This window comes from Equus asinus, chromosome 5 (assembly GCF_041296235.1).
Source record: "Equus asinus isolate D_3611 breed Donkey chromosome 5, EquAss-T2T_v2, whole genome shotgun sequence".
Classification (NCBI taxonomy): domain Eukaryota; kingdom Metazoa; phylum Chordata; class Mammalia; order Perissodactyla; family Equidae; genus Equus; species Equus asinus.
The window spans coordinates 83,652,317-83,670,044 of NC_091794.1; the positions used below are offsets into that span (position 1 = coordinate 83,652,317).

Sequence of the window (17,728 nt, forward strand, 5' to 3'; positions counted from 1 at the left end):
TATGGGAAAGCCAAAATATCAAACTAAAGACCAGTGTCTTGATATACTTTCTACTGGGATAAAGTTAACTTCTGATGGTCATGCCTCGACACCAAAGGGGCAAGATGGAGGACAGATACAACATTAGCTCATTTTGATTCTTTTAAAGGTTCTGCCTAAATTAAATCCCAATAATAAAATTCTTTGTCATGCTAGTTTATTTTCATAAAAGAAAAGGTAGCTATAAGGTGGATGTCAGCTTCCGAATACAGTGTGCTCAAAAGTTAAATGGGGAACAGCAAATAATATTTCAAGCCTCAAGGAAACCCTTGCAAAGCATCATTATTATTATAAGCTTAGAAGGAAATTTGATTTTCCACAATAGGTTTTCAGAAATAAACCCTAAGAATTCTCTAATTGTGATGTCACCAGCAGAAAAGTTTCTTCAGCTGAATAAATGATTAGCTGGTATTTATTCTAAAGGTTAGCTGAAGAAACTGAAATTTTAATCTACCATGCTGATTATAAATACTATTCAACAATCATTTCGGGATGTTAAAACAAGTATGACTTTTTGATATTTATATTTTCCTGTCTAACATTCCTACTTCCCAGCCCTGTCAACCTTTGGAGTTTCCCATTACATAAATTACCCTCTTCCCAAAATAAAGAGGCAACAAAAGAGAATCATGCTGAGATCCTAAAACAAAAACCAAACAGGTGGTTGGAGAGAGAGAATTCCCGAAATTATTTAATTCAAGGAGAGTATTCCTGGGAGAGAGGACAGACTTTTTATCTTGAAACAAGGCACAAAAATTGAAAATGCCAAAAAGGGTGTTTGAGAAGGACACGTAACCAACCTCCTTCACAATGAATGTACTTCTGGTAATTCTCTGTATTACTTTGCACTGATCAAGTGCACTGTTTATACAGGCAAGATGATGGAAAAAAATATCACCCCTCTCCCAAGCCCCTCACTTTGAAAATAAAAATAGCCCTACATCTTTCATCTCATACAGTTTTTAAGTTTTCATACAAAGTGACTACAGCAACAGCATGGTAAAGCGGGGACCCACAGAGATGTCAGGGAATAAACATCCTGTCCTGGGAAAGAAGCTGCCCCTTCCGGCTCTGTGGGCGTCTCCCTCAGAAGCTGGCCCAATAAGTGAAAACGGGGAGGTCCTTTGGGAGGAATCGAGGATTCCACCACATCCACGAGCAGCAACGGCCTGAGTCACTATTTGGGGTCTTCTCTGGACAGCTGAGGAGAGAAAGGAAATAGGGCCTAAAGGCCCTCCAGAGTGAATCGGGAAGGACCCCAAGATGTACTTTATCCTTACATTACTAGGGCCTGTAATTTACTTGTCAGCCTTTAGAATTACTCCACTTATTTCATGCTTTTTTCCCTTTAATTCCTTACTAAAGATCCCTCTGAAAGATTCTAACTTATTTTTGCTGAGCTATGGGGGAAAAAAGGGTTTGACCCAAACCAGAGGCCAAAGTGGTTGGGGAAGTTGAGGCCAGAATGACGAGCAGCGGAAGTGGTTATGGCAGCTCTAAAAATGGGGACCCGCACAAGCCTGGCAGAGCTGGGTCATCAGTGAGTCAAACACCTCAGAACAGAGTTTTAGAGGCAATGGTAACTTCTGTTTCCTTCTCTTAAACGGAGAATCCCTTACAGTGACAAAGGTTCTTGCAGTGGCTATGACATTAGCTCTGTGTGACTGTTGGCATATGATCCTTTAGGCCTCAGGTGCCTCGTATATAAAATGAGCTTCATAATTCTGTTCCCAACATTGGAACTAACTCATCTGACCCTCTGCTGGTCAATGGACCAGTAGAGGAGGACGTCAGTGGCATTTTGAAGGGGCCCTGGTAACCGCATGCAGTCATTAGCAAACAGGCACATCCTTTATATACTACTTGGCATTCTTATGCAACGATTTATTTAAAGCAAGTTTTACTGTTCTTGTCTTTAGTTTCTTTCTATCTTCTGTTCTTCCCGCTGGTGCAGAAGGTTATTGTAGTTAGTGATTAATTGCAGTGCCTGGAACTTAACATTGATTGAGGGCTTCAAATCAACTCTTAGTGTTTCTGATTTCATATCACAAGACAGATTTCACCCATGCAATTTCCTTCCATCTGAAGACACAGGACCCCAGAGCCCTCAAAAAGATCTAAAAGGTTAGAGTTACCAAGTGCAGTCAAAAACATTCAATCTTTTTTGCAAGTCTAATTCGATCCCATTAGATTTTGCTGGCTGGCCATAATTGGCAAACTTCAGGCTATAGCCAATGATGATTTCCACAGTACACTTCTCAGGTACCTTATAATTATAAAATACAAAATAAGTGCAGGTAACTATAAATATTAATAAAGTATTTAAACTGACTGAGTACTTAAATACCCCAAGACTTTTCGACTTAGTGTACCTGATAAAATTTGTGTTCACTATCAAAAGACTTTGGTATAAATCAGAACTGTGCTGTCTGGTATTCTGACTCCCAACATAGAAGCACAAGGTCAGGCTCTTTGTAGAAGTGGGATGGATTGATAGCATGGTGTCAATCTTCCCTGAACCTTATTACTTCTAACTCAGTCCAGCATAATATCATTGTCTTCAGACAATCTAATTTTGAATGGAAAATTTCATCTCCTTTAGAAAAACATGTACTTATATCCTTTTGCTACTAAGACAGCTTTGCAATACTAGCCCTGTTAGCAGTTTCTCCACTTGGTAAGACAACCAGGTGTGACCCAGGCATGCTTCAGATTACGTCCTCTCCCCACAGCAAAGAACAGGCAGCGTTAGCTACACAGACCATTCCCATGGAGAAGAAGAATGTTGCAAGGCACACTGTACCTGATTGCCGAGGAAGAACTACAGACAGTGAGAGTAAAGGATGGAGGAAATGGAAGAAAAAAAAAAGAACATTTTGTCAAATTAACACTAAGGAATGAAAATCATGTGATAACGTTACCAGTCTTCAAGGAGAGTGACACTCACTGACCGTGTTCTTACTAAGCTCCTGGCACAGGATGTGGCTTGACAGATTAAGAAGACCTAACTTTTCCACTCAATGTTGTTCTTGTTAACTCATTTCTCTCATAGGTAATTAAAAAGACAAGGAAACAAAACTCAACAAGCAAGCATAAGATCGCTTGGAGCTTCATTAACTAAATGCCCTGGGTTGGCTACAAGGCAGTCATCCAGCACCCCCCAGCTATGAGCAGCACAATGTGGTTTTGGTGTACTTGAAGACATTTTTGATATACTAACGGAACCCAGATTTTCCCGTTCCTAATTTGGGGCGTATAACTGTGCAATCTGACATGGCCATCTAAATCCTCTTTGCCAATCCTAGATTTTCCCTTAGGATTTTAGAGGATCCTGACAAGCTGCTAGATATATTTTAGGAAGTCTGTTTCAGATTCCTTCTATGCCTCGACCTTGGTCTCAAAAGAAGCTACAACACAGCAGAGCTCCCTGTCAGTTATGTCCACACTCAGCACAGCTTTCCAGGGAAGACTACTGAGCCTGGCGTCTCCCCAGTACACCTAGGCCCTATTTGTAGTCCAGCAGGCACAGTGTCCCTTGGGGCCTTGACGCAGTTCCTCCAGCCCTCTTTGAGCCTGGGAGCCACTGAGGCTCACGAGGATCAGCTCTTTGGGGTGAATGGCCAGTTATCAGATAATGGTGTATTCAGTTCCCCGAAGACTTTGGTCAGCAGTAAACAGAGGGCTCTAAAATGTCTCCTATACTGGAACTCAAGTATAAGTTATTATTAGCTAGATATGGCACTATTTCTCCGATGGGACTATGTAGGGCACTAAGCTTACCCAAGAGGACACCTGACATTTGGACTCTATAGAGATTAGGGCCAGAGAGCGACCACATCTCAAGACCCACTAGCTCTGGTCCTCTAAGCATCTCTAGTGGGAAGGTGGGATCATTGAGTCTGCTGTGTGTCAGGTTGTTTTCACTTGAAAGGGCCACACAGGAGGACCACCACCACAAAGGACTGGTTTTCTCTTCCTTACCCGGTATTTATTCTCTCCAATCTGCTCCACCTGAAACCTTTTTGCACATTTGCACTGAGCCACTTGTCTTGTGACCTATTGGTTGTGAATAACAAAAAAAGCAAAGTGTGAAGGTTAAAGCAAGACTACCTCTTCAGAGAAACAAAGATTTTTACATATAAACAGGGAAGCTATTCATTATGTATTTTTTTGGCATTTCAGGCTTTTGACACATGTATCTATTTTCTATTCCGAATTAATACGTTGTTCTTACTAACTGGGATATTCGAGACATTGAGAGAGAGAGAGTATGAAAGAAATTCCCAAGTAACTATAAAATACATTCTTCCACCCTGCTTCCAAATTCCTTTGAGAAATTTGCTAATATGCATGCATCAAAATCAGTTGACTAATTAAGCAAATTAATGAACTGATTTGAATTTCAACCTAGGAGGCCAAGATTGCCCTGAAGTTAGTCCTGGGGTGTTCCAGGCCACTCCCAAGACATGCCCCACTGCCTCTTCCTTTCCAGAATCAACAGATCCTGGGATCTCTAAGTGCTACTAATGAATCCGCTATTTTCAATGTGATATGGTTCTTAACTAGGCAGAAAGCTTGGTGAGCACACACCATCTTAACTATTACATTTTACTCCTTAAATGATACATTAGAAGACCAGTCCCCTGGATCCTGAGGCAGGATGCTCAGGACTGAGAGACAAGTCTGTTCTAAGTAACATGGTGTCTGTTGAAAAGGATGAGTGTGGTAAACTTCTCTGCAAACTTTAGAGCGCCACACCGATGTGACTCACTTGAGTAAGAAGTCATCTAAACTGAACCAGAGCTCAATAGCCAGAGATCCACTGGGACAATGTCATCCAATGGGGATCCCCAAACAGAAATCCAAATAATTACCTCACAACCGACAAGTCACAGAGCTGATAGGAAAATTGCACCCATCCAAATTCAAGAGAGTAGAACCCTATGGCCAAAAATGTACTCAAAATATAACCATTTCCCATACCTCATCCTCAATTTTATCTGCGTCGGTTGTTGGTCGATAAGCATCTTTGTTGGGATGGAGAGCAGCCACAAATTCATAGTAATCAATGTAGCCATCCCCGTCTCGGTCAAAAATGTCAGCGACAGCAGTCATCTCTAACTTGGTAGTAGGGAACTCTGGAGAAAATTAATCACATTTTTGAACATTCCAAGAGGGCTTACTTGGGTTTTTGGAGGTCACAGGAATACTTTTTCAAAGAAAAATTTATGTCTTGATTTTTTTCTGAAAAGCCAGACACGCCCACTTAGAAAATTTAGAAGATATAAAATACTACAAAGAAGAGGGGAAAAAAAAAAAAATCACCCAAAAATGCAGCACCCAGAGACTACTCACTGTTAAGTTTTTGGTGGGTGTTTTTTTCTTATATACTCCCCTAACCCCCATTCAATTAAAAAAAAAAAAAAAGATTATTTCAGATATACCAAAAGGTATAAACACAATACTACAACCACCCAAGACCTACCACTCAAGAATTTATTCTCTACTCCACTATTATTAGACATTTAGATTTGTCTAAATTAGATATGACAATTTGGAATTAATAGGATGAAGTGTTTTCTATGTTTAGATAGCTGCCTTAAGTTCTTGACAAAATGCTTTCTGAAGGAAGTGTGAATATTTACAGTAGCCAAAGTGGTTTATTAAACCATAAATCAGATTACACTGTCTCTCAGCTGAAGACCTCAGGTGGCTGCCCACCATCCCAGTGTCTCTGGAATGAGAGATTAGATTTGACCTCTTCACCATGACCCATTAGGCCCTGCACTACCTGGCTGCTGCTGACCCTTCCAACTCCAGCTCTCTGAGGCCGTGACGCTCCAACCACGTCAATTTCCCTATTCCTAGAACACGCCAAGTGCATTCTCATCTCAGCACTTTGTATCTGCTGTTCCCTCTGCCTCTCTCTCTTCCTTGAAATCTTGAGGTGGCTGGATCCTTCTCATCACCTAGGTCTCAGCTCAAATATCGCCTCCGGACAGGCCTTCGCCAGCCACCCACATAAAGGTGCACAGCTGTGGACTGTGCTTTGTGATCCTGGCAAGTCCCTTAACTACTTTATGCCTTAATTATCTCTTCTGCCAAAACCAAATGAGATCACACGCTATGTAAGCTGTTATATAGATGTCAAAAACTGACATTATGAAAAAATTACTTTTTTAAAACATCTTACTTAGAAGGTCATCATTCACAAAAGTTAGCTCCCTATCTATACTTCAAATGTGTTTTGCTTGCCACAATGTGTCAAACAAGACCTGCTTTTTTTATTCCCAGCAAAATGAGGTTCTTCTCTCCATCAAAACAACAGACCAATTTTAGTAAGCAGTTACATTACTTCTTCCTTAAGACTATAGGTTTAACTTCAGAAAGACTGTTTAACCAGAATATTGCCTGCTTCTACAAAATAAGTGCAAAGAATCCGGGTGTGACCTGTGTTTGGAATTATGACTGGACTCACTGGATGCTAGAATGCCATCAATAAACTCCTGACGTGTTATCTTCCCATCCTGGTCCTTGTCAATTCGCCGGAAGAAATCCATCACCCGGGACTTTTTGTGGTTCATCCAACGCATATACTTTTTCCTCCAGACATCAAAGTCAAAGTTGGCGAATTCCTTCAACTAGACAGAAATCAGAGGTGTCAACAAGACCTATCATTTTGGCTTGCAAACCTGCCCAGAGCATACCAAAACTGTCAGACATTCAGTAAAGCCATGCAGGCCTTCTGGAGGGGCACCAACAATGACATCTATGTGTTGCCTCTTCTGTGAAGGCACAATTTGGCTCCTTCACATAAAGCCATGATTATTTACATGAGCTGTGGTATGATGGAGCAGCGGGAGAAACAGTAACTGAACAACCACCATGGAAAATACAGAGCACGTAGAACAAGAATGGGGGGAGCCAGCCTTGCTTTCCCTTTGCACTTTTATGAAGGACCACCCTCTTAGATGTAAAGGAATGCATTCTATCCCAGACGAGAAGTCCTCAGCACTCCCCACTTATGGGATTTTGAAAGGAATTATGATCACACCGAGGCCCACATCAGGTGGCGCATGTTTCCCACCGTTTTCTGAGATAATTTGAGTTCTGGCTGGAAGCAAAAGAATCCAACCCTGCACCCAAGCATGTGTCTTTGGAATGGCACCAGAGATGGCAATCTGCCCATCTGACTTCCATGTTCAATACTGGGCCTTGACAGACGACAGCAGGCTGCGCAGGGGACAAGGCAATGTTGAGCTACTTGGACCATGTTAGTGATACAGACTTAGAATGACCGTGCAGCAGTGTTCCCCCTGGTCTTTCAAACTTCAAAGTTGGAAGGAATAGGGGAAAAAAAGCCAAAAACCAAATATGCTTAAAACTCAACTGACCTACAGAAATACAACAAAAAACACAGAACACTCACTTCCGGGCATAGCTGCTTTGATATGCACAAATAAAAAACACATAAAAGATATTAGAAATTTGTTTTAGAAACTAGGAAGTGTAGTACTATATATTTTAGACTGGTTAACGATACTTAAAATAGATTTGCTTTTTTCATAATCTAGTGAAGAGTAATAGAATAAAAAGATTATAAATAAATTACTCTTATTTCATAATCGTGTAGCTTGTATCTTTACATAAAGGGCTCAATAATGGCCATTCTTGTGATAAGCTCCACACCTGGAGGTAACTTCGCAGTTATGCTCCTGATTCTTGACCACAGCCCGGTGCTGAGGAGGGTCAGCTCACAGACCGTACTTTCACAGACTGACTGGTTGCTTGCTTGCTTTCAACAACCAGGTGCTACTGCCTACTCTTTTGTGAGTGGTTTCCTCACACGTGTCTCTTTTCTCCTAGGGGGCCTGAAGGACAGAATACTGGCTCACATTGCTCATATTAAGAAGGCCTCAGAAGGACTGTCTTTTGATAAATGTCCCTGGCCCCTAGAGATAGCTCTTGGCAGGACCTCACCTCCTCCAGTCTATCCAAGGCATCGTTCAGCTTCCGTTGCCGCTCCAGTGCTAACAGCCACACCTGCTGCCAGCGGGCGGAGAGCTGGTTGATCCGTGGGTTTTTCGCTTCAGATTGTGAAAGGATTGGCATGGGAGGAGGTGTGGGCTGACTCAGGGACTTCCCTAAAAGGAAAAACCACAAGATCAGAAAAGTTGGTTTTGTCAGTTCACAAACAGAAATTGCCATATGTGTGAACTTAGGAGATCTTAAAACAATAACCAGTCAGTAACTGAGAAAAGAAACATGGGACCTAGCACTATTTAGATATGGAAGCACACTAATTCCAAAACTACTGATCCTCCTCCCCAGCCAACAGGTCTTGTCTTCGATCAAGTCTGTCCTACCTTAGTGAGCTGAGGAAATGTCAACTTAACTGAAAAAGCAATGGTCCCATAGGAGCTGATTTATTTTATGATTAAATTAGGGTAAACCAAACATAAACAGCTAGCACTGATGACCAAGACAATGGAAAGGCCACTGCAAAAGAAGTTGCTTAACCGCTTTGAAACTGCACACCAATCCAAGAAAATGGAGCATAGTTACTCTGTCAGTGTAAGAAAAAGGTCTTAGTTTAAATCCAACATGGTTTCTGAAAATGGAGAAGAAATTTTTTGATAGACACTTGGAAAGTGTTCATCTTCAATTAGTGTAGGGACAAAGCATCCTAACATAGAGGGCTGGAAACATACTGCTACCACTGCGGGATTTCTCGATGAAAGGCGCATGGGCAGGCTCTATATTCTTTCTTTTGTATGTCTTGGTGACCCGGTCCACGTCAGGCTGTTTGCGAGTCATCTCCTCCATAAAGGTCTGTTAAACGTAAGCAATAGGAAAAACAGTTGAGATTTTTCTTTGACTAAGATGGAATCAGGCAACTTACTAACAAAGGCCAAGCCCATGACAGACAGACCAACTGACAGATGCCTTTGTACACTGTCTCACTCCTTTCAGGAAATATGATTAAGCAAGGCACTTTACCAGGTGCTGGAGACCTGAAGGAGCAAGACATGGCTCTGACTTCAAGGAGCTCACAGTTGAGTGAGGAAAACCAAGGAGTCAGAGCAATGAGTGCTACCCAGGGTGCCACAGGCGGACCTACGACAGGCAGCCCACAGTCCGAGGGGGCGAGAAGGCTGCCTGGAGGCTGGTGCCTAAACTGAGCACTGAAGAATTAGCCAAAGACTGGGGGGAGGGCAGTCCCAGCAGAGGACACAGAGCGGGCAGAGCCAGGGAAGCCTGACAGCGTGGTGAGCCAGGGCCCTTCTGATCACTGGCTGAGCAGAGGATGCAATCAGAGGGGTGGCAAGAGGGAGGGGTGAGGAGGGAGGCAGGAGAAAGATCCAGAAATGCCTTGTGTCAGGCTAAGGGACTGGGACTTTATTCCAAGAGCAATGGAGGAGCAAGGGAAGGATTTTGATCCAGAGAAGAGACATGATCAGATCTCTGTCTTAGAGCTATCATTCTGGCTTTTGTGCAGAAGGCAGAGTGCTGGTGGGGGACAAGTTAGGAAACCATTGCAATAACTGAGGCAAAACATGGTGAAGCTCTGAACCAGGGCAAGAAAGAAGGAGTCAAGAGGAATTCTGAAAGTAGGACAGATAAAACCTGATGATTGGCTAGACGTAGGGGGTACAGGAAAAGGAGGAGTCCCGGACACACATCACAGGCTTCTATGATGGGTGACTGGGTGGACGAAAAGAGAGGAGGCAGGTGTGGAAGAGAAGGGTGGAGTCAGGCAAGGAAGCAAGGATAAAATGGAGTTTTAGAGCTGGCTCTGACTTACTGAATCTCTGGACTTCAGGGGATGCTGCTGCTGGAGATCAGGAAAGAGACTGGAAGTCTTAGGTTTCTAGATGGTGGCTGAAGCTGTTGGACTAGACAGAACTCAGCAGTGTGGGAAGAGGGGCAAGAATGGAACTTCAGGGAACAACATTAACAAGTAGATAGAGGAATAGGAACTGGCTAAGACAACTGAGAAAGAATCATCAGAGATATGGGAGGAAAACAAGAAGACAGGAGGACACAGACGTCAAAAGAAACGAGTTTTGAGAAGAAAGAGGCAACTATGTTGCACATCAAATAAGACAAAAACTGAAAAGCATCAGTTGGACTTAGCTAGTGGCACGTGCCTGGGACAGTGTCAGTGGTCTGATGGGAATGGGAACCAGACCACAGGGGCCTGGGGAGTGGGTGGGAAACAAAGAGAGAAGGCAGGGAACAAGAAGCTCGTCAGAAGAAGGAGGGAGGGAACAGTGGGGGTAACTGGAGGGGGACACAGGGTTGAGAGGACATACTGAGCAGCTTTGGAGGAAAGAACAAATAGAATGGGAGAGCTTGAGGACACCAGGAGGAGAGGGGATAACAGAAGGAGAAGCTTTGAATAGGAAGATGACAACCTCTCATTTAGCCAGGAGAGAAGGTGTCAATGCAGGTAAACTTTATAGGAAGTCTAGGGAGTTCTCACTGACAAAGTGAACTACTTATATACACTAAAAAGACCGATTTTCCATAGTATAACTAAGCAAGATCCATGCTTACATTCAGTGTAAATTATCATGGTTAAAAACTGTATTTGGGGGCCGGCCTGGTGGCACAGCTGTTCAGTTCATATGTTCCGCTTTGGGGGCCTGGGGTTCGCCGGTTCGGATCCGGGGTGCGGACATGGCACTGCTTGGCAAGCCATGCTGTGGCAGGTGTCCCACATATAAAGTAGAGGAAGATGGGCATGGATGTTAGCTCAGGGCCAGTCTTCCTCAACAAAAAGAGGAGGATTGGCAGCAGATGTTGGCTGAGGGCTACTCTTCCTCAAAAAACAAAAACAAAAACAAAGAAACCATATTTGCCTCCTAAGGATCTATTATAAAGATAGCTCAACTGACCTTTCCTTCATTGAGTTTAGTTTGATGTGTTGTCTGAGTTCATCTCTGGGTTCATGCAAGAGACCTTTCTGAACCCTGGTGTAACGGGGTTAGACCAATGGGGCCTTGGCTCAGAGGCAAGTAAATAAAACAAGATGTGGCAGGCAGATTTCTAACATGGCCCGCAAGAAGCCCACTCCTGGTGTATAATTCCTAAGTAATCTCCTCCTGAGTGTGGTCAACACCTGTGAAAAGGATGGCATAGTCGCTCCCTGGATTACATTTTATGATATAAGATGTCAGAGCAGAATGGAGCTTCTCCGGCTAGCTTTGAAGACCTAAGCTGCCATGTAGTGAGAGTGTCAGTCAGCTAAGACCTGAAGGTGGCCTCTAGGAGCTGACAGCGACTCCTGGCTGACAGCCAGTGAGAAAATGGGAGATCTCAGTCCTACAACCACAATGAAATGAATCCTGCCAGCAACCTGAATGAGCCTGGATGAGAACTGCAGTGCTGGCACTGGCTGACACTTTGATTTCAGCCTGTGAAGACCCTAAGAAGAGGACCCAACTAATTCATGCCCAGACTCCTGCTCCACAGAAACTGTGAGAGAAGAAGTGCATGTTGTTTTAAGCTACTAAGTCTGTGGGAATAGGTTAAGCATCAACTAAAAAACAAAAGCAGAGGGCAAAAGAAGCGGGCTCCTCAAGTAATGCAGGAAACACCAATGACCCACACGATGTGGTGAAGGTACCTGATGCTCAGCAATCAGGGCTTTAACTCGGTCAATGTTCTGAGGGATCGGCTCCTGATCCCGTTGAATGAGGGTGGTCTCAGCCCACTGGATCCAGGCCAGAAGTTCTTCCAAGAGCTCAGCGTTAGCCACCAGTTCTGACAAGGCTGTTTCAAGACGCTGTTGGTGCTGCTTAGCCCATGTCAGGACCTGGGGGAGGAGAGAAACCATTGGCTCTTTCAGTCAAGCACGTCCCCTCGTTTTCAACATCCTTTTTTCATCTCATCCTAACAATGACTTTTTAGGGGGAAGACCACCTAAGCAGTCAAGAGGCTTCACTCTTGCTCCAGTGACAGAGCTGGAATGAAAAATCAGCTCTCCTGAAAGCAAATCTAGTATGTCCTATTAAACACAGAACTTCTCAGGAAGGAGAGAAGAATACTCATGTCCATTGGAAGTCATCAATTAACACATCACTACACCAGTACCATTCTTCCAGATTTCTGCACATTATCAAGAAAACAGTCATTACTAAAACGCTAACTTAATTCTTATTGAGATATTCACAGTGAAAGATTCCTTGTCTGAAAAAAAAAAAGAAACGAAAGCAAGCTCCATAGTATTTTATTGCTATAAATCCATTTTCTTGGGCATATGTAGTCTTTCTCTGAAACTAGGAGCTCACCTCCTCAAAGCGAGCTCGGATGATAGTGATCCAGTGTTTGATGGTAGTGATGCAATCAGGATGGCAGACAGCCAAGATGACTTCTCCCATTGCTACCGCTGTGTTAACATCCACTCGCTTTTCTTCCACTTTCTTCATGAATTCCTAAACAAAAAGGATTTGAAACCAAAAAACTTAAGAAATCTATTCTAGCAGCATTGTTAGTTTATACTGAGGGGGAAAAACTTGTGTATTTTTTGACTGCATCTGTTGACATAGAGGTCTAAAAGCCTGTATTTGGGCATCTCTGGCATCTTCTTTCCAGTTCTAATAGACATGGGACAGTGAAGTGTTTACACAAGAATGACTTTCTCTGCCACAGATGACAGGGACCAGGGACAGAAGTGGGCCCCCTTTTCCAGGCTGGGCATGCTCTTTTTCCTGTTCTAAATTAGTTTCTTTTTCTTTTTATAAATTCCTGTTTTTATTCATTTCCATATGTGTAAATGGTATTGCCTTGGACAAATACGACAGCTATAAAACACAACAATATTTAAAAGATATCTACAACAGAATACAATGACAAAACTAAGAATAAAATCTCCTGGTGGGGAACACAAAAATTAAAAAAGGAAACACTGCCCACCTCATTAGGATAGATACTGAGGCCCCAGATACTGCATTATATCCTGCAGCTTGGTAAGTGGTTCTGGGGGAGCAGATCAGGGCCTGAAGCTGCTAACACAAGGAAAGTCAAACAAAGGTGTGTGCAGGTGAGGAGTAAAGAAGGTGGAGTTGTCCATGGTTTCTTTATATAACACCATGCTGTCTGACTTGTTTACAACAAACGCGTATTACTTTTGTAGAAATGAATGTTCTTTAAGGTGTCACAAAACCTACCAGTCATTTCCCTCTCATCCCTGCTAAGCCAGTAAGTTGGGCCCATTCTAGTTTAGCTCCTTTTCAAGTAGGGTCTGATGTGGCCAAGCAAAAGCTGCTTTCCTTTCGTGGTGGGGCAGCCCTCACTGTGGCGGGTGGTGTGGGTCACTGCACCCTGGGGCTGGGTTACCTTATGGGTGTCAATGAGAGACTGCAGGGCCTCTGTGTCATCAGGAAGTGCTCCCCGAAAGCGAAGTGTTTGTTCTGCTTCAGAAAGCCACTCCAACAGCATGTGGACTGTGTCCCGAAACTCTTCTGCCTGAAAAAACCAAGCACAAAAGACTGAACCTCTCTCTGCAGCCGAGGTCCTGGACACTGGGGAGTGCCAGAAAAAGGGTCTGGCCTGAACTCAGTTAGTGCATCACAGGCAACTGATGGTCCTTTCAAAGCCCCACATTTGTAGATCTTTGAAAACCAACTGAATTCATTATTTCTCTAACACAAATGAGTGTTAAAATCTTGTAGAACATTCAGAATATCAACTTTTTGACTTTATGTTCATTTTGAGACTGGTTGGAACTGATCCTGCTAAAGAAACTAGAATGAATCTGCTCAGATCCACCCCTATGTTTGTCCCAGCAAACAGCTCTGACCTGTTTTAAGGCCTGCTCAAGTCGGCTCTGTTTGGAGACGGAGAGGTTACACACAGTGTCCCAGCGAGTGCTCAGTTCCTGGAGCTGCCCTTTCACCCAAGTGGTGTCATCTCGACTATTCTCAATCAGCTCTCGGCCTGACCGCTTCAGGACCTGAACAGTTCCTGTTCGCTTTCCCAGTTCCTTTTGGAAAACCTAGAAAACAGCAGAATTAGTTTGTTTTAGAAATGTTTTGAATCCAAGAGACAAAATCACAGAGAAAGTAATCACTTAGTTCCATTTTTCTTAGTAGTTTCCAGTCACGTGTCTTTTATGCACAGAATGAGGCATGATGATGTGTAAGAAAGGACAAACAGAAGATGTGGCTCTAAACACGAGTGGTGTGACTTTGGATAAGCTGCTTAACTGGAGTCCAGTTTTGTGTCTGTAAAATGAGAATAATGTTATACTAACATTTCCAGAATTGTGGGAGTTAAATAAGAACACATCTGCCATGCGCACAATAAGACTTAGATGTAATTTCAAGGTAAAGCTGATGCTTTGTGCTAAAGCAGGAGGACATTATGCAGCTCAATATGACAGGTATAGATTACACTAAATATTGGTATGCAAGGTGTTTGGCTTGTTAGGTTCAGAAGTAGTCAAAAAACCACTCATTTTTATTTTAGGAATCAGTGGAAATGAGTATCTTGAGGGTCTCCTGAATTTAAATTCATTTTGTGACTCAACAGAGAGAGAGAAACAGGAGCGGGGGGACATCAAAAGGAAGTTTACATACTGCCAAACCTCAATCAAACCAACTTTGGTAAATTCTTTGTGACTGATGCAGAATCCTGGCAACAGTTTGTTTAAACACAGAGCAAGGAGTCGCCTCTCTGACAAGCAGAGAAACAGGCTCTTTCTTTCAGACTTCCTTTCTCCCCTAGAAGGTCAGCATGAGCACACAGGTGGACAACCCAAGGCTTCGTGCTCCATGCAGCCCAGATCTCACCCCTTACCTTATGGGCATCCATGAGGTTCATGACGAGGTCGAGGTCCCCGTGCACCGGCTGGTCCTCGGCCAGCTGTGGCTCCACCTTGTACAGCCAGTCGACCAAGGCCTGCAAAGCATCCATGAACTGGCCTGAAAACAGCAGGGCCTCCTCCAACTTGTGCTGCCTGAGAAAAGCACACAAACCTTTTTAGAGATTCTTTTTTTTTTTTTTTTAAAGATTTTATTTTTTCCTTTTTCTCCCCAAAGCCCCCCGGTACATAGTTGTATCTTCTTCGTTGTGGGTCCTTCTAGTTGTGGCATGTGGGATGCTGCCTCAGCGTGGTTTGATGAGCAGTGCCATGTCCGCGCCCAGGATTCGAACCAACGAAACACTGGGCCGCCTGCAGCGGAGCGCGTGAACTTAACCACTCGGCCACGGGGCCAGCCCCTTAGGGATTCTTTTATGAATGGCCTACAACTCTGACTACTGAAAGGGACCACCATAGTAGAATGACTAGAAATCCTGTAAAAAGTGACTGAGAGAGACCACTTAATCAAACCACTCTCAGGAAAGAATGAAGCATGGTGCAGGAGACAAGTACAGAGGCCCTTCTGGCACCTTAGAGTCCAATAGCTATGCCCATGGACACACCCTAACGACCCAAGGTCTGTGCTCATTACTTTACACCACGCCATAGAGGAGGACGGCTGTGGTAATGGTCTGGAGCCAGGAGTTCAACCCCCAGCTCTCCACCAGTTGTGTAACCCTAGGCTGTCTCTTCAACTCTTTGAACCTCAGTTACCTCACCTAAAAAATTGGAGCACAAACAACATAGAGATAGTGTAATACTTAGCATAGCACAGTGAGTACAAGTGGATAAAAGTACAACTTTCAGGGGCTGGCCCCATGGCCGAGTGGTTAAGGTTGCATGCTCTACTGCGGCTGCCCAGAGTTTCGCCAGTTGGGATCCTGGGCACGGACATGGCACTGCTCATTAGGCCATGCTGAGGCAGTGTCCCACATGCCACAACTAGAAGGACCCACAACTAAAAAAATATACAACTATGCTGGGGGGATTTGGGGAGAAAAAGCAGAAAAAAAAAAAAAGAAGATTGGCAACAGTTGTTAGCTCAGGTGCCAATCTTTAAAAAATAAAAAAAGAAAAAAGTACAATTTTCAAAATTGAACTGCCTAGTTTCAAAATCCACCTATCTCACTCAATAGCTAAGTGACCTTGGGGAAGTTAACAAACCTCTCTGATAATTTCCACATCCGTAAATGGGAATAAAAGTCCCACCCTTAGTGGCTTACGAGGATTAATGGTTAGTAAGCACAGTTTGGCACATACTCAGTAGTAGCTGCTCAGTACAGGTCAGGTATCACGATGGTTAAATGAAGTAATACATGTGGAGGCTTTGCACAGCCTCAGACACAGTGAGAGCAGTCAGTCAGACAGCTGCTGGTATTACACATTGGTGATTTATAAATACTTAGAGTTACTGATCTCTTACTGTTGGCTTAATTTTACAGGCTTCTCTAATACAGTAAGATTCAAGTTTAAAATGAGAGATCTTTACTTCATTTTATTAAAATTATATCATAACTCTCACTGAACTAACTGGAGATACTGAGATGCCACAAAACCTCTTTAGTGATGGCTTTATTAGCTTTACTACCATTTTGTGGAAGCCAGTAAGTTTCTTAGTTACTTTTGGGACAACATACAGGCCCATAAATGGGACATTCATGCTCACCTCTCTACAGACTTGCCACAAACAGTATCCCATTTATCTCTGACTTCTCCCAGCAAGTTGTCAAGTTTCTGAGTGTCATCAGGAAGCAAAGTCTTTTCTTTCAGTGCTCTGCCAGTTCTAATTGTGGTATCATACACGGGCTGTTTGCCACCAAGAGTTTTCTGAAACTCCTGTTTCCAAAAAGAAAAGAAAAACACATGGTGAAAGTTAGATGACACCTTGATTTGGGACAAAACATTTTTTTTTGAGTTTTCAGGTTGGTAACCAGTTATAGTATGAACATCACTACTTCTTGAACTGAAATTAACAATAGCTTATCCTTAAGAAATTTATGTTTTTGTTTTTGCCACTTACGACAGTGTTTGACAATTTCTAAATGCCTACAATTTTAACTGGTTACTCCCACCATGACTTCGTTTGAACTGTCCTCTAAGTGAGCAATTGTCATGGTTAGATACTGTCTAGATATAAACGGAATGCTAGCTTCATCATCTTGACTTTTTAACATTAAACAATTTATTTACTATGGACTAGTTTTGACTTTTATTTTTAGCAAGCTATAATCTTCAGTGAATATCAAGCTCAGGACCTAAGCTGCTATACCTTATGCTTAGAGAGCTGAAGTTTAATTTTGTCTGGGTCGTTGGATATCTCCAGTTCTGAGTCCAGGTGACTCTCTGCATCTTCTAGCCAGTCAACCAGTTTTTTCCAAGCTTCATGGAACTAAAAACACATGGGAAATAAGTCATAACAGTAATGAATGTGCATGTGCGACTTTTATGTGCATCAATCCAGAGACTCATCACGTGCAGCCCAAGGTTGTTCAATGAATCAGTATCTTTCTTTTACAACTTACTTGTTTTGCCCGCTTCCTGGCATCATCCAGGGATCGCCCTCTCTCAATAGATCGCTGGACAACCTTTTCCCATCGCGACTGGACGCTAACCAACAAATTCTTGATTAGAACAACATCCTGTTTTTGGCTAAGGAACTTTAGCTGATTCCCGGTTTGATCCAGCTCAATGATCTGGTCTCGATGAGCATTTACTTCATTAGCGAACACCTAAGGGGAAAAATATTCCTCTTTTTAAACTGAAGATAAGATAGAGGAATATCTCTTTCAACTAGTACTTTCAGAAGGAAGGCAACATCAC

At 43.0% G+C, this 17,728-nt stretch overlaps 1 protein-coding gene across 34 annotated transcripts in view; it reads right to left on the reverse strand.

Annotated features, from left to right (window-relative positions):
- The window catches only part of MACF1 (microtubule actin crosslinking factor 1), a 321,924-nt gene that overhangs the window by 13,036 nt on the left and 291,160 nt on the right, over positions 1-17,728 (reverse strand). For 16 of the 34 annotated variants that reach the window (XM_070510277.1, XM_070510276.1, XM_070510278.1 and 13 more), the window contains 15 exons: positions 17,431-17,637; positions 17,178-17,297; positions 16,575-16,744; positions 14,845-15,004; positions 13,847-14,041; positions 13,384-13,512; positions 12,336-12,479; positions 11,672-11,860; positions 8,751-8,871; positions 8,020-8,183; positions 7,469-7,480; positions 6,518-6,680; positions 5,023-5,177; positions 4,021-4,095; positions 2,843-2,860 (listed from right to left, as the gene is read on the reverse strand). In XM_070510277.1, coding sequence (XP_070366378.1) covers positions 2,843-2,860; positions 4,021-4,095; positions 5,023-5,177; positions 6,518-6,680; positions 7,469-7,480; positions 8,020-8,183; positions 8,751-8,871; positions 11,672-11,860; positions 12,336-12,479; positions 13,384-13,512; positions 13,847-14,041; positions 14,845-15,004; positions 16,575-16,744; positions 17,178-17,297; positions 17,431-17,637 — 2,022 coding nt within the window. The remainder of the gene's footprint in view (positions 1-2,842; positions 2,861-4,020; positions 4,096-5,022; positions 5,178-6,517; positions 6,681-7,468; positions 7,481-8,019; positions 8,184-8,750; positions 8,872-11,671; positions 11,861-12,335; positions 12,480-13,383; positions 13,513-13,846; positions 14,042-14,844; positions 15,005-16,574; positions 16,745-17,177; positions 17,298-17,430; positions 17,638-17,728) is intronic. The other 18 variants (XM_070510296.1, XM_070510295.1, XM_070510294.1 and 15 more) reach the window with 3 other exon arrangements.